The sequence below is a fragment of the Amblyomma maculatum genome, chromosome 1 (assembly GCF_055883805.1).
Source record: "Amblyomma maculatum isolate TAMU_Amacu chromosome 1, ASM5588380v1, whole genome shotgun sequence".
In the NCBI taxonomy this organism is placed as follows: Eukaryota; Metazoa; Arthropoda; class Arachnida; order Ixodida; family Ixodidae; genus Amblyomma; species Amblyomma maculatum.
The window spans coordinates 335458647-335478068 of record NC_139344.1 but is presented as its reverse complement, the minus strand read 5'-3'; the positions used below and the strand labels follow the sequence as shown (position 1 = coordinate 335478068).

The 19422-nt window shown below is 50.8% G+C and overlaps 1 protein-coding gene across 4 annotated transcripts in view; it reads right to left on the bottom strand.

Moving 5' to 3' along the window:
• Nucleotides 1-19422, bottom strand: part of osa (trithorax group protein osa) — a 199449-nt gene that overhangs the window by 108210 nt on the left and 71817 nt on the right. For all 4 annotated transcript variants that reach the window (XM_084587821.1, XM_084587837.1, XM_084587829.1 and 1 more), the window contains exons 2-3: nt 18821-19045; nt 14518-15021 (exon numbers count right to left, since the gene is read on the bottom strand). In XM_084587821.1, coding sequence (XP_084443947.1) covers nt 14518-15021; nt 18821-19045 — 729 coding nt within the window. The remainder of the gene's footprint in view (nt 1-14517; nt 15022-18820; nt 19046-19422) is intronic.

Genomic DNA, 19422 nt, shown 5'->3' with positions numbered 1-19422 from the left:
AGTACGGCGAGAGTTTATTACGCAGTGTTCATGTCGATGGCTGCGCGGCCTGTCGACAATCTTCGCGGGGAAGAGCGGGATGCGTCTGCCGCTTTACTCGGATCATTTCTGCGCACGTTCGTAACGAGCGTCTGTTTCTAACAACGTACGTCGTGCGCGGTGCCGAGACCGCAGCCGAGGTCAGGTATGGCGTAGTAACACAGGAAAGCCCCGCCCCCGTAACTTTGGCTCCATTACCACAAAAAGTTGTCCCCGAGTATAGTTTCTTTTCAGCAGAAATGAACAGTTTTCAGGGTGTTACAATTTATTTAGGATACCTGATTCTTTGAAGAAATTAAATACGGATAAAATTTCAACAAGCGGATTTCCGCGTACGAGTTAAGTGGGATGCTGTGCGGATGACTTCCAGTCTCCTAGGATGGATTTTACCAGGTGCCGCTTATTTCCTCTGTTCCATTTAGTCTGTCATCGACTGAGCTTAGCCTGTAATAATTTCAGGCCTTTGTGGGAAATGTGTATATTTGTTATTTCCTTCTTTTGAGTTTGTGCGGCACAAAAAGCGGCTCTCTCATTACCATCTATTCCAAGATGGCTCGGAACCCAGCAGAATGTGATCATCTGTCCTCGTGTAGTGGATGTAGCGGATAGCGAGAAAGGAGAAGAGAGCATTTCAGTGGACCAGCAACACCACGTCGGAGCGGTTGCGAGCGCTCGACAGTAATTCCCACCACAGACATCTGCGGTCTCCCTCTATTCTCTTTAACTAATCAAGTACCGGAGAGCACAACTAGGTAGGAACGCAATAAGCTTTCAAAACTGCCGCCGCAGAGAAACAGCACCAGCGGCAGAAACGGCTGAGCAAGTATGACCCACGGGTGAAACGATGTGCAGAGTCGGTCGGGGAGGCGTGTAAGGAGAGAAATCTCCGCGCGATAGGCGGCGCGCGCACGACGCGGCAGTATTTCCTGCGCTTATTTTTTTATCGCACTGCAGACGCACGGAAGCAATCAGACCCTTATGGCGAGCCAGCGCCGGCCCGGACGATGATCTTCCTTCGTTCGCCGTTACGACTCGAATCGTCGGCACGGAAACGAAGCGACGACGGCCAGGGCTCCACTGATTGGGACAGACGCACAGCTCAAGCCGCACAACACCCGCGCTAGGGAAGATACGCGGCAAGCTGCCGAGCTCCAAGATGACAAAAGGGCGGGCGCACCAGCGACCGAGAAAGACCCTAACGGCGGGTCAGCGGAACTGCCGAGACCTAAATCGACCCCGCCGGCAGCAGTAGTAGCAGCAGCCATTGCCCGGACACGGCTCATAGGCGCAGGAGCTGCTCTGAGCCGCCCCAACCGGGAGTCAGCCCCGTCGAGGAAGCGGAACTCGTTTCGCGGATTGCAGCAACGATGCTCGGACGACTTCGGCAAAGGGAGCAAACACCGAGCTAGGGGGGCGATGGCGCAGCTTCCTCGCAACGCTCGCCGACGCAGTAGCTCAACCAGTGCACTGTACCTGAACGGAGACCGAGGGCGACTGCGATCATGAAAATAGCAGTCCGCCACAGTAGGGGCCTTTTATTATTATTATCTCAGTTCCAGTACCCCCACCCATTTGCGGAACGACCGCTGAGCAATCAGCGAACACCGAAACCTGCAGGGTGCGTCCGCCTCGCGCGAGATCTGCGCACAGCGAACGGCACTAGGCCGAAAATTTGCCACTGCACAACACCGATGATCGGCGGGAGATGACCTTCATTGCAGCTCTTGGCGCACCAACTCGGGTGCATGTACAGGCGACCCGCACCCGTGCTTATTTAGCTCACCGCCCCCACGTTTCTCTCGTTCACTTATACAATGTGTACATGAGCACGGTAAATATGCACCGAAGGTTGCCGTACCGTCCAGGAAAATGGGGAGAGGGGGCGATACCGGCGACAGGAGAAAACCCGCACTACGGACTGCACTGCGGCGGACACAGTGCCCACCAACCCTGCATGCAGCTACCTTTTCGCTTTGTACGATGACGACCAGAAAGAACGCAGCGTCGAACGCACACACAGATAGTCATGGCCTTCTCACGCACGCACAATGGCCAGAATGCGAGAGAAGCTGCCGGCAAGGCGGACGCCCAATTAGGGAGCAAATCTCCATTCATCGCGGAACCAGAAAAAGACAACGGAAACAGGGAACGCAACGGAGGGGGGGGGGGGGGGGGGGGGGAGGGGGGGAGGGGGGGGGGGCGAGCACAGCCTCCTCCTCCACCGGCGCACTTCATTTGCATCACCGATGACACTGCGGTCCTCCTCCTCCTCAGCCCCCATGGGGTCTCCATACATATTCCGATCCTCGTCGCTCCAACCTCGCGTCGGTGCCGGATCGAACCCTATCCGCAAGGAATAAAAGCCCCGGCGAGCAAGGATCAATGCGGCCCAAAGGGATCGGCCCGCCGCTTCGATTCGCGCGCTCAATGCGCATATTCGTGGAACGCCCCACACGCATAGACCGCGCCGATACCCGAGGGCCAGCACGTGGAAACAGGCCGCGGCCCACGTACGACGGGCGCGTCCGCTGCTTGTCCGGACAGTTTCGAAAAACGAGGGTCAACAGCGCCAATGCAGAACATACGAATCACGACAGGCCTCGCTGCCTGCTCAAAAAGATGCTACGAAGTGCGACTCTCATCGCCTACTTGACCCGACGTCAGGGCCACCCTATGCACTACCACTCATCATTCGGCATGCAAAACACGCGCAGCGGTTGCACAGAGGAAGTGGCGCTTGCCCAGCGCTAAGTAATAATGATAATAAAGCATCATTGCACAATTAATGCCCAGAAATGCAAAGAGGACAGAATAGACGTTCAAGGCCTACAGGCGCATAAGTGGGAAGGGAGGGGGAATGACGTAAGGAGCTGCTAAGGCTTTTTCGCATAAACGAATTCCCCGTTCTTCTGCGCCGCCCGCACTGATCGCACATCGCATTTAGCAGCAGCACGTGGGAGCTTTTCCTTACTTCCTTCAGCCGCTCCTCAGAGGAGCAGGCCGCGACTACACCGATTACCTCGTGTTCCGCCTTTTTCTTTTTTTTTTTTTCGCTGCTGCGGAGAGTAAAATAAAATCGGAACACCAGCGACACAAAGGCGGGCGTGGGAAAAACTAAAAAGGGAAAGCGCTGAAGAACCGCAAGAAACTCCCGGTGGGGCAGGAACTAAATAAAGGGAAATTTCAGGAAGTGCTAAGAAACGACAAAAACAAAAGAAAGACGAAAATGAAGTGACGACGGGAGGATTCCATGAGGCCAGCGAGTCCCTCAAGGCTGCGCGCGTGCTCCACCGATCGGAGACGAGGCCCAATGCTGAAGAGAAAGAGGAAGCGGACAAGGGGTACCGCCAAACGGTCGTGCACGTCACTTTCTCAAACCGGGTGGGTGCGTGATGATGGCGGTGTATCTTCGCTGAGGGGAAGAAGAGCAAGGGAAAGAAATGAAAAGAGAGAGAAAGAGAGAGAAGGCGCCTCGATATTTTTTTTTCCTCCGGGGTCCATTAAAAACACATCTGAAACGCATCTCCGAGACGGGGAAGAAATTAAGCCCCGCGATCAGCCCGCCGGCGGCCACCAGAGCACGGAAGGCAGCTTACGAGACGGCAGCGCACGCATTCAGCACCAGTACATGCTACAATGCGAAGGCAAGCAAATCCCCGCAAAGACAACCACCGGACGAAGGGCACAGACGCAAGGGCAGGGCTTTGCACGAAGAGGACACACGTGGCGCTTCTCTCCCTTCCTCAGTCTTTACTTCTCGGTGCAGTGCCTGCACGCCTAGCAGGCAAGCACCATCCCGGTCTTTGGCAGTCCGCAGTGACCACAGCCTCGCATCGATAATAGTCTTCCCCGAGCCCTCGGGTTTCGCCGGAACCGTACCACGGATAGTTTCTTAGCCGTGTCACGCGCTACCACTGCAGCTTGCCTACAACCTTCCGTATCGCACACGCTTCGAGAAGTTCATGCCACTAGCCCATGCAGTGCACCAATCCGTTCACAACCAGCCCCGAACCAATCTGTGTCGGATCCTCACCGTGTGAGAACTTCAAACTTTCATAATTGGCTCACAGGAATGGAAAGGCGCAGTGTCTGTCACACTTGTTTCTGTGGACACCTGAGTCGCGCCGTAAGGGAAGGAAGGTGGGAATGAAAATGGAGCTGGTTACGAGGGACGACGCCGACGGCGACGACGACGCGAAACCAGGAACGGGGGTAAGTTTCAACTAGCAATAGTCGCCCATCAGTTAGTAACGACACAAAGAGAACAGTGCGGACGCAGCCAACAGGGTCTGTTTCCATTAGTGCGCTCGCAGGACGCCGCGACAGAAGGCACTGAACACGCTCACCGTCACGCGGCTTCCGAGGGTGTCCGACAGTAACCGCGCGCGACTGAAAGCGCAGCGGCTCGATCAGGCGCCCCCACTGCCGTACCAACGATCGCGCATTCTTCACTCCCGCCGCCGATAAGACAGGCAAGAAAAAAGGCGGTCAGTGACAACGTTACGACCAAGCACAAGACACGCAAGAGAAGCAGGAAAGATATCAAAACACCGCCAGAGCGAAACGGACGAGCAAACGCGGAAGTGGTTACGTTTGGACGACGCCTGCGATAACGTCCTCGCACGCCCTTGGCTGCCACCGCGACACGCCACGGTCGACGGAGGGGGATTAAAAAGCGCAAGCAATGCGAAAAAGACAACCCCCACCCCGCTTCCAGCCCCTTTATCTCCCGCGTAAGTACGTAACCGCCGTGCATGTACACACTGACCGGAAGGATGGGGGGGGGGGGGGGGGGGCAATAACCGAAAGCACGCACACGTTGACCGCAATGATAAGGGGTCGCAAAGGCAAGCACGCGTCACTTGAGTGTCTTATCTGCGTTTGCCATTCTCCCCCTGTCAAACCCAGTGCACTGTCTAAAGATGGGGGACCGATGCTGGGGCCATTTTGAAAGCAAATGGCAGATTACGGGGCGTTCGATAATGTCCAAGGCAAACACCGCGTAACGGGTACCGATCGCACGAAGTTAACCAACGTCGCGTTTCTTTCAAGGTAGTCTAGACTGTACGCCGAAAACGACGTCCCAGTAAAACTGCACACAGCCGACGCTGCTTCCTGTCGATTTTAAACCTTGCTTCCTTACTAGCGTGATCCGTTCGGGGGAGCGCAACAGCTCACACAGTGTCGTCGTGCTGGGCGACATTCGGGGCCAGCACGCGTTTCCGTTCCGATTCAACACGCTCCCGGACATGCCAGCGCACTTGAGAGAAGAAAGTTGATGGCGCGCGTACAAACCAGCCTATTATAAAATAACCATCTGGAGAAAAGCACGGCAGCTGGATAAGCCCCAAATTTAAGCACACGACCACTGCAATTTCTGCACGATATGTCACGCAGCTAATAGGCCGTTCCTCAAACACTGCTCGCACCAGCCTCCAACACGAAGAGTTGTTTTATGCGAATATGAGCGAGTTTGGCTACTATGGTAGATTGTGTTCACTCCGTAGGCAACTTGACTGTTTATAATCACAAGGTTTGTTTGGAAGCTTGGCTCCTTTTAAAGAGTGAAAACGCATGGCATCTTTCGATTGCATTGCGAGTAAGCAAGGGTGAAGAGGTAATACATATTCGGAATAAAACGGCACATTTTTCTTTTTTGCTCACTTCGTCCAGCCTCGCACATGATCCAACCCGAAGAGGAAGGCTTTTGAAAAGCGCATCCCTCGGAAGCGGCCCAGTTAAGCCCCTCGAAACGACCTCATCAATGGGCCGACAGAAGAACTACAACAAACACGCTCTGCGCCAAATCAACAGCAGCAGCAACGCAAAGCACGGGAGGGGCGACGTTCGCTCCCGTGACTCTCATTTATAGCAGCGCCCGACCACAGAGTGGAGCGGCGGCGTCATCACTCCACTTCGCTTTTACACATTCCTTTTCCTTTCCTCGGTAGAAATCTCGTGTGCCCCCTCCTCTTCCGCTCAGACTCACCGCCGCATTCTTTCTCTCGGCGCCGTCCTCCAACGCCGCCGCGGGTCATCCATTTTTATTTCCTGTTGTGCTTATCCGACCTCGGCGGAGACCTGCCCGCGTTTTGTAGCTGCTCCGGTTTATTTGTTTCTTTCCTTCTTTCCATCCTTCTTCCGTCTGGTTCAGTGTCACGGCCGAAAGAACGCCAGAATACACCGCCCCTCTTCCCACGCTCATTCATTCACTCTCGCGTACCCGCACTGCGCTGCACACAACTGTCCCGGTCGTTCACTGGCCAGTCAACCGAGCCACCCACGTGGCGCGTCGTTACGAAGCAAAGGGAAAACTCGATACCCCGCTGAAACACGAAATTGGCATTTGACGATAGTTGCGACCTCAGAATCTCCTTCAATCGTTAAGAAAGCAGAGAGTGCGGGGAAGCCCGGTTTCGTTTATAATAGGGTTTAATGAACGCCCAAAAGCGACTCGGGCTATGTGGGACGCCGTAGTGGAAAGCTCAGGAAATTTCGACCACCTGAGCTCCTGACGTCGCTCAGTACACCGGGTGCCTCGCTTTTCGCCTCCACCGAAAAGAGCAGCCGCAGCCCGGATCGAACCCGCGTTTTTATGGACAACAGTCGAACCCCCCAACCACAGAGCCACGATGCACGGCTGGTCGTAAATCTAAAACTGCGCGGCTCCCCTCGAACGGGCCCGTCAATCCCCTTCGACGGAGAGGCTTGCGATCTGCAGCCTCGAGTACACGGAGGAATTTTGAACGGCATGCTCGTTTGGGAATGGCGCAGAGCGATCCACACCGCATGCGAGCAGAGAGTCGTCGTTCAGCTCGACCCATGTTCACACTTGCAATTGGTCTCGTTCGAAACGAGACTTTTCGATCGTGAATGTTCACCAGCAACGAGAAACGGCAGACGTTCCGTTCACTTTACCTGCGCTGCTGACTGATTACCGATTTGCGACCAGCAGTCGCAAGGCTGGAAAATCGAGCACTGCTCGAATGGCGTGCGGCTGTCGATTTTCGACCAAAAACGGTCGCTCAACCTCGGCGATTCGAAAATGTGAATTCGCAAATGTACTACGAGGATACAACAGGTACCCCTCCTCACCTCGCCTGTACTGCTGGCGTGAGCTGGGCGACGAAACGATAGCCACTAATGAAACGCGGCCGAGAACAAATCGGACGCTCTGGATACCAAGAGTCCCGCATTTTCCGCCCTCTACACCGACAGTTGCAAAAAAGAAAAAAAGTCGAAAAGCGGCCGCCGCCCTGTAGCACAAACGCGCGCACACAGGCTTCGACAACTCTGTACGCAGAGCGCTAACTTGGTCCTCGTTATTACCGCCGCTACTGACACGAACGCAGGCGAAGGTCCCCCAATTAGCGCGCACAAGACATGCTAATTAATGAGCTCTCAACGTCTTGCACCGCTCCAACGCGGCCGGGTCAGCGCACACTTTCCACACGTGCGCACACAGCGGTACAACCGAGCGGCCAGCAAAAGGAGCGAAGCAGGGGAGACGATGGAATCGAAGCAGCCTGCGAAGAAACGATGGGGAGCACGACTGCGTAATTGCGAACCATATCGTGATGCAGACACACATAAGACTATAACACACATCGGCACATCGAGGCGGCCTCCCACCCGTAACGAAAATAATATGCGGAAGAAGAGGGAGGGGGAAGGGGGTACGCACGCCGAGGGCGCGGATCACTAATTCGCGGGAGCACTGGGGCGTCGTCACGCAATCGGGTGAATGAAAAACGGGCCTTTCCCTCCTCCCCTGCCGCTCCTCTCCTTTCTTCAGCCGAAAAGCGCCGTCCTTGCCGCGATACCAGAACGCGCGTTTTGGTGCCTTGAACAGCAGGCTGCGACGAGCGCACTGCTTCATTCCCGTACAAAACGCAGTAGTTGCAAAAGTGCGGGAGGTCTCACACGGTGAGCGGAGGTTCACGGACACTTGGTGTTGTCGACCGCGTGTGGTTTGCTCGGTTTCCGGTGTAATTTGGTCACCCAGTCGGCTAGCCGCCACAGTGGTGATCAAGGCTGACTTTGTGTCCGGTGCAACTGTATTCAGAGCCAGTGCCCAGGTATGGCCATCACCTCGAACACAAAATGTTCACCACTGTCTCATTCGTCCTGCGGGGAGGTGATTGCCGGATGGGTTGTATGTATGATGATGATGGGTCGACGAGTGATGTACGACTCTGAGGAAATGCACTTTGCGGTGTCATCGAGTTCCTTTCCCATCTGACAATGGTAACGTACACAGCCGAACGATGCACCCAGACAGTACGGCAAGAAAAACAAACGAGGGGGCGAATATGTGAGCACAAATCTACTACCACCTCGTCTTTTGAAGTCACTGACTTCGCGCTGCGGTGGTTAAGGAGAGCGGAAGCCACGACATGAGCTCGCCGTTAGAGCGCTCGCAGATAGATGCGAAGGAGGGGAGCGAAAACGGCAAACCACCCCTGCGATAGCTGCAAGAGCGCCGCGGAGCTAAATTCGGTGGCTGTAATAAAGTTTCACCTCCGGCTGAGAGCTAGGCAGAGTACAGAAGAACAAACGGAGAGGCCCACCGAGAGCGCACATGACGCTCCGTCTCTTCTCAATCGAGAAAAGGGCAGGACGGCAGAAAAGAAAAGAGCCCGAGAAAGGACACGTAGTACAAATCGACCAGCCGCGGTAGTTCGCTCAAATAATCCCGGTCCGGGCCGGGGAATAAGGGAGAGCGTATTATTGGAAGAGCGGCGATCTACAGAAGAAACATCCGCGTCTGCAGGAGGCGCAATAAAAGGGGGCGGCCCCGCCTTTCAATTCTCCCTACTCGCCGCGGGCAGACGGGAGATCGAAAAGAACGAGGAGGATGAACAGCGGCCCTCCCGCTCAATGCTTGCGTACCGACAAAAGCGGCGGCGGTGCAGGCCCAATTAGAAACGAGACGCACAAAGGGAGAGCCGCGCTACTCAAAACGGCCGCAGAGAGGCTCCCGAAAGAGCGGCCGCTTTCTTGGGCGGTGAGCCCCGAGACTTTAATTACGCGAAGGGAAGGATCGCGCGCAGGGCTTCTCTGCTAGCTACCGAGCCACGCGCCGTGCGAAGGTGGCACACACCGCCCGCCACCGTAGACGATGTCTCGAGCTGCCGGCTACAACGGCACGTCTCCGTGGACAGACAAGACAGTACGAATGCATATCATGTCTGCAGCTACCAGCAATAAACGAAGTACATTTGGCAACTGCACAACGCGTTCAGGCAAACCCGGATATATCTACAACAAATAACACGCGACAACACCAACCACAAAACCAAGATCACCGCTCACTCGGCCTTTTTCTGTCCAGTGAGTTCTCGGGGAAGAGACAAGTAGTTTCTTTTATATTTCAGAATGCGATTCCCTATTACGAGGCCGTCCTATCCCGCGTGCACACACACACACACCTCGCCTTCTTTCAGGGTTAGTACTGCAGAAGTGGAAACACTGTCAAAAGACACTCATACGCGGTTCGCGCAACTCACCGGATCGGAAAACGCGTATGGACGCAGAGAAGCGTGTTTGTTTTCCACTTCAAACAATGTCCCGCTGACCCACAAATAAATGATTTGGCTTCAGGCAGACACAGCCATATACCAGGTGCATGTTTCAATAAAGGTGGATGCTATCGCACAAACAATTATGGGCTGGTTAACTAATTTCTCATAATTAACTTTCTAGCCATTAAAGTCGGGCGTCTGGATGCACTTAGAGATAAGTCGCCGGCCGTAGCAATTACCCTATCTGTTATTGTTTTATTTTTCTAGAATTTCGAAAACAAAACAGGAATTTCTTCGACCTAGCCCCAAGAGGCGCGATTTCGAAAAACCCGACCTCTAATCACCGCACCAGAGCCATCAATAAATGGTCCTCTGCCGCCTGCCCTGCGGTAGTCGCCGCAGAAGGGCACGTTGCGCTGTAACCATGGATTGATGGCGCTGCTTAGATGGTGGTAGCGGTTTATTAAAAATAAAAATAATAATCAAGAAGAAAGTAAAATAATGTTAGAGCGCGAGTTTTCCGAAAGCGCGCGTCTTCTGGTGCTATGGCCAAACACGTCGAGGCAAGCGCCGAGTGAAACCGCATTATCAAATTTCAAAAAGCTTGCATGTCTATTACTAGTATTAGCACGTTCGTGCGAATTGGTTAAAACGGGGCTGCACATATGTGTGGGCTGGTTTCTGAAATAAGCAGCAGCTTACGACTGTATGTTAGCGAGTGAATTTTCATTTTTCTTCGCTGCCCGGCCGCCTTCCGCTGCATCGCACCACGTCTTAGCGGCAATTTTGCGCATGCGCAAACACGACCGGACAGGCTTACGGAGTTCTGCTTCCGGCTGACCCGCTCTACAGAAACGCGACACCTCTCGCACACGCAAAGCCGGCTAAAATACTGCCGCAGCAGCCTCCCACCTACGGCCCTGCTTCCACCACACCTCCACGCAAGAAGGCGCAAGAGCTGCGAACTGCACAGCTGCAAAGGTGACCGCTGACGCCCCCGCGCGGTTATCGCTGCGGGCCCACTCGACGCCGGAGTCGCTATCGGCAGGGAAAGAGGTCGAGCGCATCCCGCGCTCTCCGCAATCGGGTCCCCCACGTGAGAGGCAGCCCAGAAAGAGAGATGGCCCTTTCGCAAGTCCAAAAGTGAAGCCGCGGCCAGAATAGCTCAGCCCCAACGAGGGGGCACCAGGCCTATCGAAAATGTCAGCGCCATCACCAAACAACACCACCGTGAAGATAATGGCAGAAGAGTTACAGGTCAGTTGACCTCGCGTAGGGAGCGGATGAGGAGGTCGGGGCGGACGCGGCAACGCCAGGTGTCGCGCCCCTTCGCGCAGATAGCAGCAGAAGCGCGCGGACATTGGGGCGGTGTGAAGCGCCCCAACAAGCGGGCGGTGTGAAGCGCCCCAACAAGCAGGCGGGAACAACCTGGTCCAGAAAGAAGGATGGAACTGACACTCCGGAATCAGAGGAATTACAACTGCTGAGTGCAACCGCCACCGAACACTCAAAAAGGATGTGTGCTTTCCTGTTCAAGCCACAAGAAGCCAAAATAAATCCACCAGCAAGGTCAAATGTGGAAGTTATCAAAAAGAAAAAAACATGCACCAGTGTTTACAAGGCCAACATTGTCAACCTATGACAGCAACATCAACGAGGATACCAAAGCAAGGTATCATGTTTGCCTCAACACGCAGTGGTCATGACCCAGCGCGCAAGTGGCACCACTCGACTCAATTTTTTTTAAAGCATTTTATCAGTGATAGCGAACAAATTTCCCTCCAACAATATTTTTTTAATCGATGGCAAAGAACATTCAGATCCAGCCGAGTTCATGTGCAGCAAAAAAAGAAGATTGTCCCCTCCGTACACAGTACCAGCTCATAGCATGCATGATGGGCGAATGGAAACTACGGCGCAACTTCACCGTCTTTCGGGCAAGCAAGTCCCGCCGCACTGAACTCTCCCCGAATATCACCTTGCACGAAGCTTTCAATGAAGTTCGGAAGCACTGTGCCTTATTATTTCAAGAGCCTCAAGGGCATTGGAGGAGTAGGAGAACAGAACATTTATTAGACGGCCCCAAAAGCTTCACGACCTTGTCTGAACTCTATCGAGTATTCACAATAACCTCTGCGAGGGGCCTTTCAGTTACTACAGCTAATTTCTCTTGTCAAAGAAGAGGTCCACATAAGAGAGGTGTTCCCCCTAATGTGTCAAACTTGTCCTTTTGTTAAGCAAGCACAATTAGGCACTAATGTAATGTCACTGAACATGGTAAATGAGGAGCACAGTATATTTACAACATTTTACATAGTACTGAGGTAAATTGCTAAAGAGCATCCATCAAGGAAACCCACTGTCATTTGCTGTCTATAGGTGACCTCTACAGCAACGCCGAAATTGATGACCTTAGTGCTGTTGTCACAGGACTTCATGCAACAGGCCTAGATCTGCAGACTCAAGGCCTGAAGAAGCTTCAGATGGAGGTCTAAACGTGTCTCTTTATACAGTCATTCCAGTCATCATCGCTCCGTTATTTTTCAAGCATATTTTAACATCCCAAGTTCTAATGCTGAACAAGTATTTTCGATGCTTAGTGCAATGATGCAAATGACCCTACTACAACCTAATCTTGTTACTAGGAGAACCACATTAACAAATTTTTCAAATTAAGAAATATTTTTTAAATTCTCAGCAGATTTTGAATATTTACAGACAAAATATTTCAGATCTGCGAATTTCAGAATAACGTACACAATTAATTTTTTCTTCTAAATCAAGGCCCATCAGTATTACGAATTCGGCTAAAATTAACAATGCTGCAATAAACGCATGAAACAGAAACTGCCGTTCCTCTGTGCTCCGTCGTCTGTAGCTATCATTATCACCATATCTAATGTAAACTATTAGATAAACCACAAAGCTGTGGTTTAATATGCATTAGCCTAGCAGGCCTAGCCACCTGCCCTTTTTTCTCTCTGTGTGCCGGTCGGACGGTCGCTTGCGCGTGCGGGCAGGCATTTTTTGCTGTGGATGATCTTCTTGCTAAGCTAGTGCATGGTCTGACGATGTATGCAGCCAGTGATGGCGCGAAAAAGAAGCAAAAGCACCTTTCGCCGCAGGAAAAAGGGGACATATTGCAAGAAATCGAAGCAGGGGAAAAGCAAACCGGCTTCTACAGGCAACTTGGCATTGCCCTGTCGACCATTGCAACCATTTTGAAAGACTGAAAAGATGAGGCCACATCGAACTTACGTTTTATTACAGCGCATGAACAAGGTCTGCACTTGCATCGCTCAGTGCAATGAAGCCCTCGATGAGCTGCTGTGCTGTGCTGTCGAGCAAGAATATCTAGAGAACTTCTAATCAGTCCTGTGTTGCATGTGGCATACGCATCTACTACCAAGGTATGTCATCTTTATATCTAGGTTTGACCACTGTTTATAAACTGGAAGTTTTGAATTACAACGATATTACAACATAACAAACTATTTTTAGTGGTCCCGCATGATTTATTTTACTGAGATTTGACTGTGCATCCACCAGCTGTGTGTATGTGCTTACAAATTAGGTACAAGAATTGCTGCTCTTTGTTTGTATCCCCCATTTTTGCATGATAAGCTTTTCAGCAAGAATCCCTGCATTTAGCCAACGCCCCGTACAACTATCCGAAGAACATAGAAGTAAAAAATAAAAAAGATAGCAATAAATAATTTGCCTATTTATTTAAAATAAAGCCAAAAAAGTCCATGCCTTACATGTAAGCGACCACACACCACTGACAACAGTCTCTTCCTTGTGAACCAGCTGATCACGGCCATTACAAGCTGAAGACTCATGCAGCATAAATTCAGCGATGTTTTCTTTATCGCTCTATGTTTTACTTGATCTCATGCCAACAACGCAGCAAAGGAGAATAAGCAAACTTCCACATTAGGGCAAAAACTTCTCTGAAGGAAAAATTATCTGCTTTGCCCATAATTATTATTTCCACCAAGTCGTCATATGACCACATTGTGGTTCAAAGCTGCTTTCAAGCTTCTAATTACAACTCCTTCGACCGATTTCCATCACAAGAAGCCATTACGTAAACAAATAATTAAAAATTTAGCCGCCTTAACAACAAACATATTTTCACTGGCCCCACATCAGCGCTACCACAACGCACAAAAGTGTCCATCTTTAAGTTCATTTCTGTGTTCCATTCATGTGCATGGCTTGATATTAAATGACTTCCCGTGTGTTGCACACTTTATTAAATTTCTAGTAGAGGACAATGCACCCTGTACATGAGGAATTTGGTAGGTGTTAGCAAATTCGTATAGTAGACCCTATGCCTGAAGGTGACATGAAGTCCTTCCTTTGAGTGGGCTGCCCCTATCAAAAAAAGCATGGGACACTGCAGATTCTCAAGAGTCGTAACATGTGACCAACGTCGGAATTACAATAGCGCCTGTATACATTCCACCTGAATGAATAGCTGGCAGCTCATTTATGCAAGGCATCTCTATACAAGCTTCACAAAGTGTAACCAAGAGATTCCCAGAGAAAGTGCCACATTTAGGCAATATTTAAAAATATATCCCTGTTTCACGATGATCCAAGTAAAAGAATGTACTACAAAGAGAAACCTCTCAAAGAAACTCGATGTTGCTTTCATATTCCTGGCAAGATAAAATGGAACCCTGAAAGAACTCATGCATTTTTCTGAACAGAACAGAGGCACAGAACCAAACATCTGTGCGTTTGGTACTCCTTGTGCCAAAAATGAATGCTAACAATAGAAACAGGCGCATTTCATTTATCTTATGTCCCGAAATACACATGGATGAGCAGCCGCCCACACCCAACACGCAGAATCTTTCCATACATAAAAACTACCACCATTCAAGTTTGTGCGTCAGAGAAAGTAAGAGAACCTCAGCCTGAAAAAAAGGAACTTCCAGCTTACCGACTGCTGCTGTTGCTGCTGCTGTTGATGTTGTTGCTGCTGCTGTTGATGTTGTTGCTGCTGCTGCTGCTGCTGCTGCTGCTGTTGTTGTTGTTGATGTTGCTGTTGATGCTGTTGCTGCTGCTGCTGCTGTGCTACCGAAAGTCCAGTAGCACCTGATGAAGACATGGAGGAAGAAGACGAAGAGGACGAAGACGTAGGGGCCACCGACACAGAAGAGGACAGCGACGATGACGACGGCACAGCCGAGGTAGGCGGAAGGGCTGATGAAGAGGACGACGGGGGCGCCGGGTATCCCCCGTACGTTGGCGGGTGCGAGTTGGGAGTACCTTGCCGCGATGGAGGCCCATCAGGACCGCCACCTCGGGATGGCGATGCTGAGCCCTGGGCCTGCGGTGGTGGTGGGGTTGGCCTCTCCTGTTGTTGTGGGGAGGGTGCAGGGGAAGGTGGCGGGCCACCCACCTGCCCAGGGGGAGGCTGGGGGCCAGTCGGATAGGGTGACATCTGCAAAGGAGGAGAACCATGGGGCACAGAAACAGTTAGGATACAGAAATGGACATGGCAGCATATTTCATTAGACGTCAGCAGGCAAATGTCATTTAACTGTTTGCTTTCCTTTTCACTTGCCTGCGAAAGCCAGCAGTCACACTCACTTATATACTAAGCCCGGCCACATCGCAAAAGCTTAAATGGTCTATCACTGTACACAGGTTAAGCAATAGCATAAATGCATAACAAAACACAATAGAGTGGCCCTCGCCCTACAGTGCAGCACCTGCCAGATGGATGCCCAGCACCTACTGTGAATATGCCCTGCAATATGAGCAGTGTGTGCGCCTGGGTTGTTCACAAGGCTGGGCAGCACTGGAATAAGCTTCCTACTTCCGCTTGTCGCTTACAACGCTTATGTTTGCAATTGATGTATCTATTTGTACCACACACACTCGACACAACATGCCTACCTATAACTCTTCTTTTACCTCTCCCCCTTTACTTCCTTTAGAATACGCAAGAACAACCGAACTCTCCAGAGGCAAACCCACTTTACATGACCAACAATGGTGAAGGCCCTGCTCATGGCATAACGCCAGCCGCAGGGTGGCTGGACAGCATGAGACAAAGTCATGCCGTCCACCCTAAGAAGCACGAGATGAGGGCAGTGCTAGGAGGAGTGGGAGACCCTCTTCACTGCCTCTCATCCGAGCACACAGCTCATGCTGGTGACGAGGGCCAAGGCAGCGGTGGAGACCGCATACCTGCCGTCCTGGCTAGACCGAAAATTGGGATTTCTTTATTTTTTTTTTCTTTACTCGCATGGGGGAAGTGTTTGACTAAATATTCCGGCCATTTAAAATGGGCCCTTTTGAGCACAACCTTGCAGTAGCAGGCACTGCTTGCTGCACAAGTCCATCGGGGCAATTTTGCTGAAAACATCAGATGTTGAAAGGTTGTGCTGCACATTGATGCGCGGAATTTAGTTGTGGTTTCAGCTTCACATAACCTTTGCTACCATGAGACATGTTGACGTTGCCTCCCCTCATCGTGCGAAATGCAAAATGTTCACCTTTTCGCTACCTCACAAGGCACAAAAATCCAGAAGTACAATATCGCAAAACTTTCTACAAATATCTCTTCTTGGGCTATGATAAAGCCATGACTTTAAGCACACGAGAATTCTACCCTTGCCATGTGCACCGCAAACAGGCGGCCTCGCTAACCATAAACACAAATTACTGCAACAGCAGACACAAAAAGCCACAGCAAATTTGGTTTTCAGTTGATTGGGTTTTTGATCAGCTGCTTTAGCCCACGATGCCAATGGTGCTACTGCAGCTGTTGATGGTAATGCTAGAGTTTATGATACAGCTGCAGATTCCTCAGTGCATGTGTAGGCAACTTATTGGGTGATATAGGGCAGTGTTCATACAACTGGAAAGTTAAGAAAATCGGGCCCGGCTGAATCGGGAAGTTGGCAGGTATGCAACAGGATCCCGGACTAGAAATTCACCAAAACATCAATTCTATCTCATCCCCACCCCAGATTTATCATCGTTCTGTTGGTACTGAAAGGGAGAAATATATGCTGACACCTCATTATATCCCTGACCGTGTCAACCACAGCTTCAAAGTATGGGAGATTGCCTCAACAACTGATGTACTTTGATTGTCTTTATTTCCCAAAACTATATGCAATGGAACAAATTGCCTCCAGACACATCTTATATTCTGTCTGATATGTTTTCCTTGTTTCACCGGGGTGGCGCAGTGGTTACAGCACTCGACTACTGTTCCCAGGGATGAAGGATCGAATCCCGGCCTCAACGGCAGCTTTTCGATGGAGGCGAAAAGCAAGGCGTCCATGTGCTGTGCGATGTCAGTGCACGTTAAAGAACCCCAGGTGGTCGAAATTTCCGGAGTCCTCCACTACAGCATCTCTCATAGCCTGAGTTGCTTTGGGACGTTAAACCCCACGAAACAACAAACGTGTTTTCCTTTCAATGTCATAATGAACATTTCAGTTTTGTGGTGCTCAGAGTTGTTTGTTTGTTTTTTTTTTTTTGCTTTGTTTTGTATTTGCATTTTTGATGCCATGTTGACTTGTTTCCGTGGTTGATACTGCTCATGTCATGTTTTCTTTTATGTATACCCCCCCCCCCCCCCCCCCCACACACACACACACACACACCTGTAATGCCGCTTGGCACAGTGGGTAAATAAATAAGCCAGTATCTCACAGAGTCCTTTGAGGTGAGCCGAACGGAATCACTGGGGAGTTCAATTGTAAGGAAACTACTCAGGCCTACAGACAAGACCTTGCAGTGACAGAATGTATCATCTAGGAGAAAAGAGACGTCGAAAATGAGCCATATACAAACATGACCTAGATCTCATTTATCAAGCCAAGCATCTCCGCAGCTTCAGAAGTGCCGTGGTGCAGACCTCAAGACTTGTATGTGACAGTAAATAAATATTCTTCACGAGCAAAGCCCAATTTAGAAATCAGCTTGTGAGGTAATTCTAGACATGAAAGTCCGCAAGAAAGCATGGCGGCCAGTTACGACTAAAAAATGTTCGCAAGAGAGAGATATACGGTCAGAATTCAGCAAGGGCCCACTTATAATTTCACTGGACAGTGGGGAGAAGGATCATAGCATGAGGAACGATATGTTCATGGTACCACTGTTTGTTGTTGGGCAAGGACAACACCAGTCATATGTCCATAGACGTAGCTGCATGCGAACTTCAGCATGGGTAGAGGCTTCTAAATGAGCTTGTGTTGTGGTGTGATCAGGTATGTTACCTATGACAAAAAAGATTTAGCTACAGTAGGAGGCCCCTAGTAAAAGAACATCTACCTCATTAGTGCACGGTCTAGTCTGGCGAGATTTTAAACGAAACTCTATAAACATGAAAAAAGACCACATATCCCTTGTTTACTTCGGAGTAAGGAAGTATTTTATGGTGTACATTCTATGTTGTCCTGTGGCTTTCCATAATCACCGATCAGATGACAGCTCATAGTGAGGAGAACTAAGCAGAAACACAATTTGAAGAAAAATAGTAGAAATCGGTTCAAGGCCAGCAGAAAGCACAGGCAAGAACAGACTTTCACCTACATAGCATACAAGCAAGTCCACTGCAAAGCCAAAATTCCTATATCAATAAATAGGCTACACGGTTTAACTCCAAAAAGGTAGCCCGTAAGACACAACTAACACATTTTTTGCCATCTATGTCATCCACGGAGACCCGCCAGAAAGCAAAGCAGAGATCAAAAGCTAAAATTAAGCTTAAGTGTATGACAATGTATTACGGTTTATTCCCACAGAAAAAAAAAAAAAAAGGCAGGAACACATATTTAACCTCGCTTTTACTTTACAAGAATTAAAGAACAAATAGACCCTGCACGCGGTTTGCGCCATGGATGAATGTGCGAGTTAGAAGCGTGAAAGTGTGAAAGTCAACAGAAAAAATATGGTACATAGGTTCAGAATAAAACACTCGAAAATATCAGGCAAGCACAAGTTCATCGCCCCATACAAGGAATGAAAAATGAATTCTCGAGTGACGAGCAAATCGTCGCAACCTTAGTTACCCTTCCGTCCCCTGGCACCGCAGTTGCACCCTCTCGGTGTTGCACCCAGTGCACTGGATGACCTGAACACCTCCCTGGTGACGACACTGATGTGATATACCGTATCACACCACCCTGGCCAGATTTGTAGCAAGGACTCACAGTACTGTTCAGCCTCCAAGAACGAGTGAAATGATTGCAGTGGCAAGAGAACATGAAATAACTCACCTGCTGTTGTGGGTATCCCTGGCTGGGTGGCCTGGGCTGCCCAGGGTAAGGCTGCCTCTGGCCCGGGTACTGCGTGTACTGTCCGGGCCCCATGTAGGGCCGCTTGGCCGCTGGACCACCGGCGCTGGCGACGGCGCTGGCCGCGGACACGGCACCCGAGGAGACGGAGCCGCCTCCGCCGCCGCCGCCAGCGCCTCCACCGGGGTCATGCATACTGCCGCCCACCTGCACGGCAAAAATGAACGGGAGAACGGAGTGAGCGCCACCATCGAAAGTGTAGCGGATGACAATGGATCAACGCTATTGCTTCACCGGTACTACCCTTGCGGGCAGCTTTAATGCGAAAAGAAACAAGGTCAGGTAATGTAATAACGACTTATTTGCTACCCCGACACTCGGGCTGAAAATGCCTCCGTACAGATAATAACTATTTACGAAATCGTGCTCATTTTACTGGGATGCCACAAACCAACCCGCGACGCATCCAGTCAAGCATGAAGTGCAGGAATCTTGTGCTGACGGGCCGCGTCCGCCCCAACGCCAATAACAGTGGTGTAGCTGGTCACATTCTCCAGCAAATAACATAATCCCTGCATTCGAGA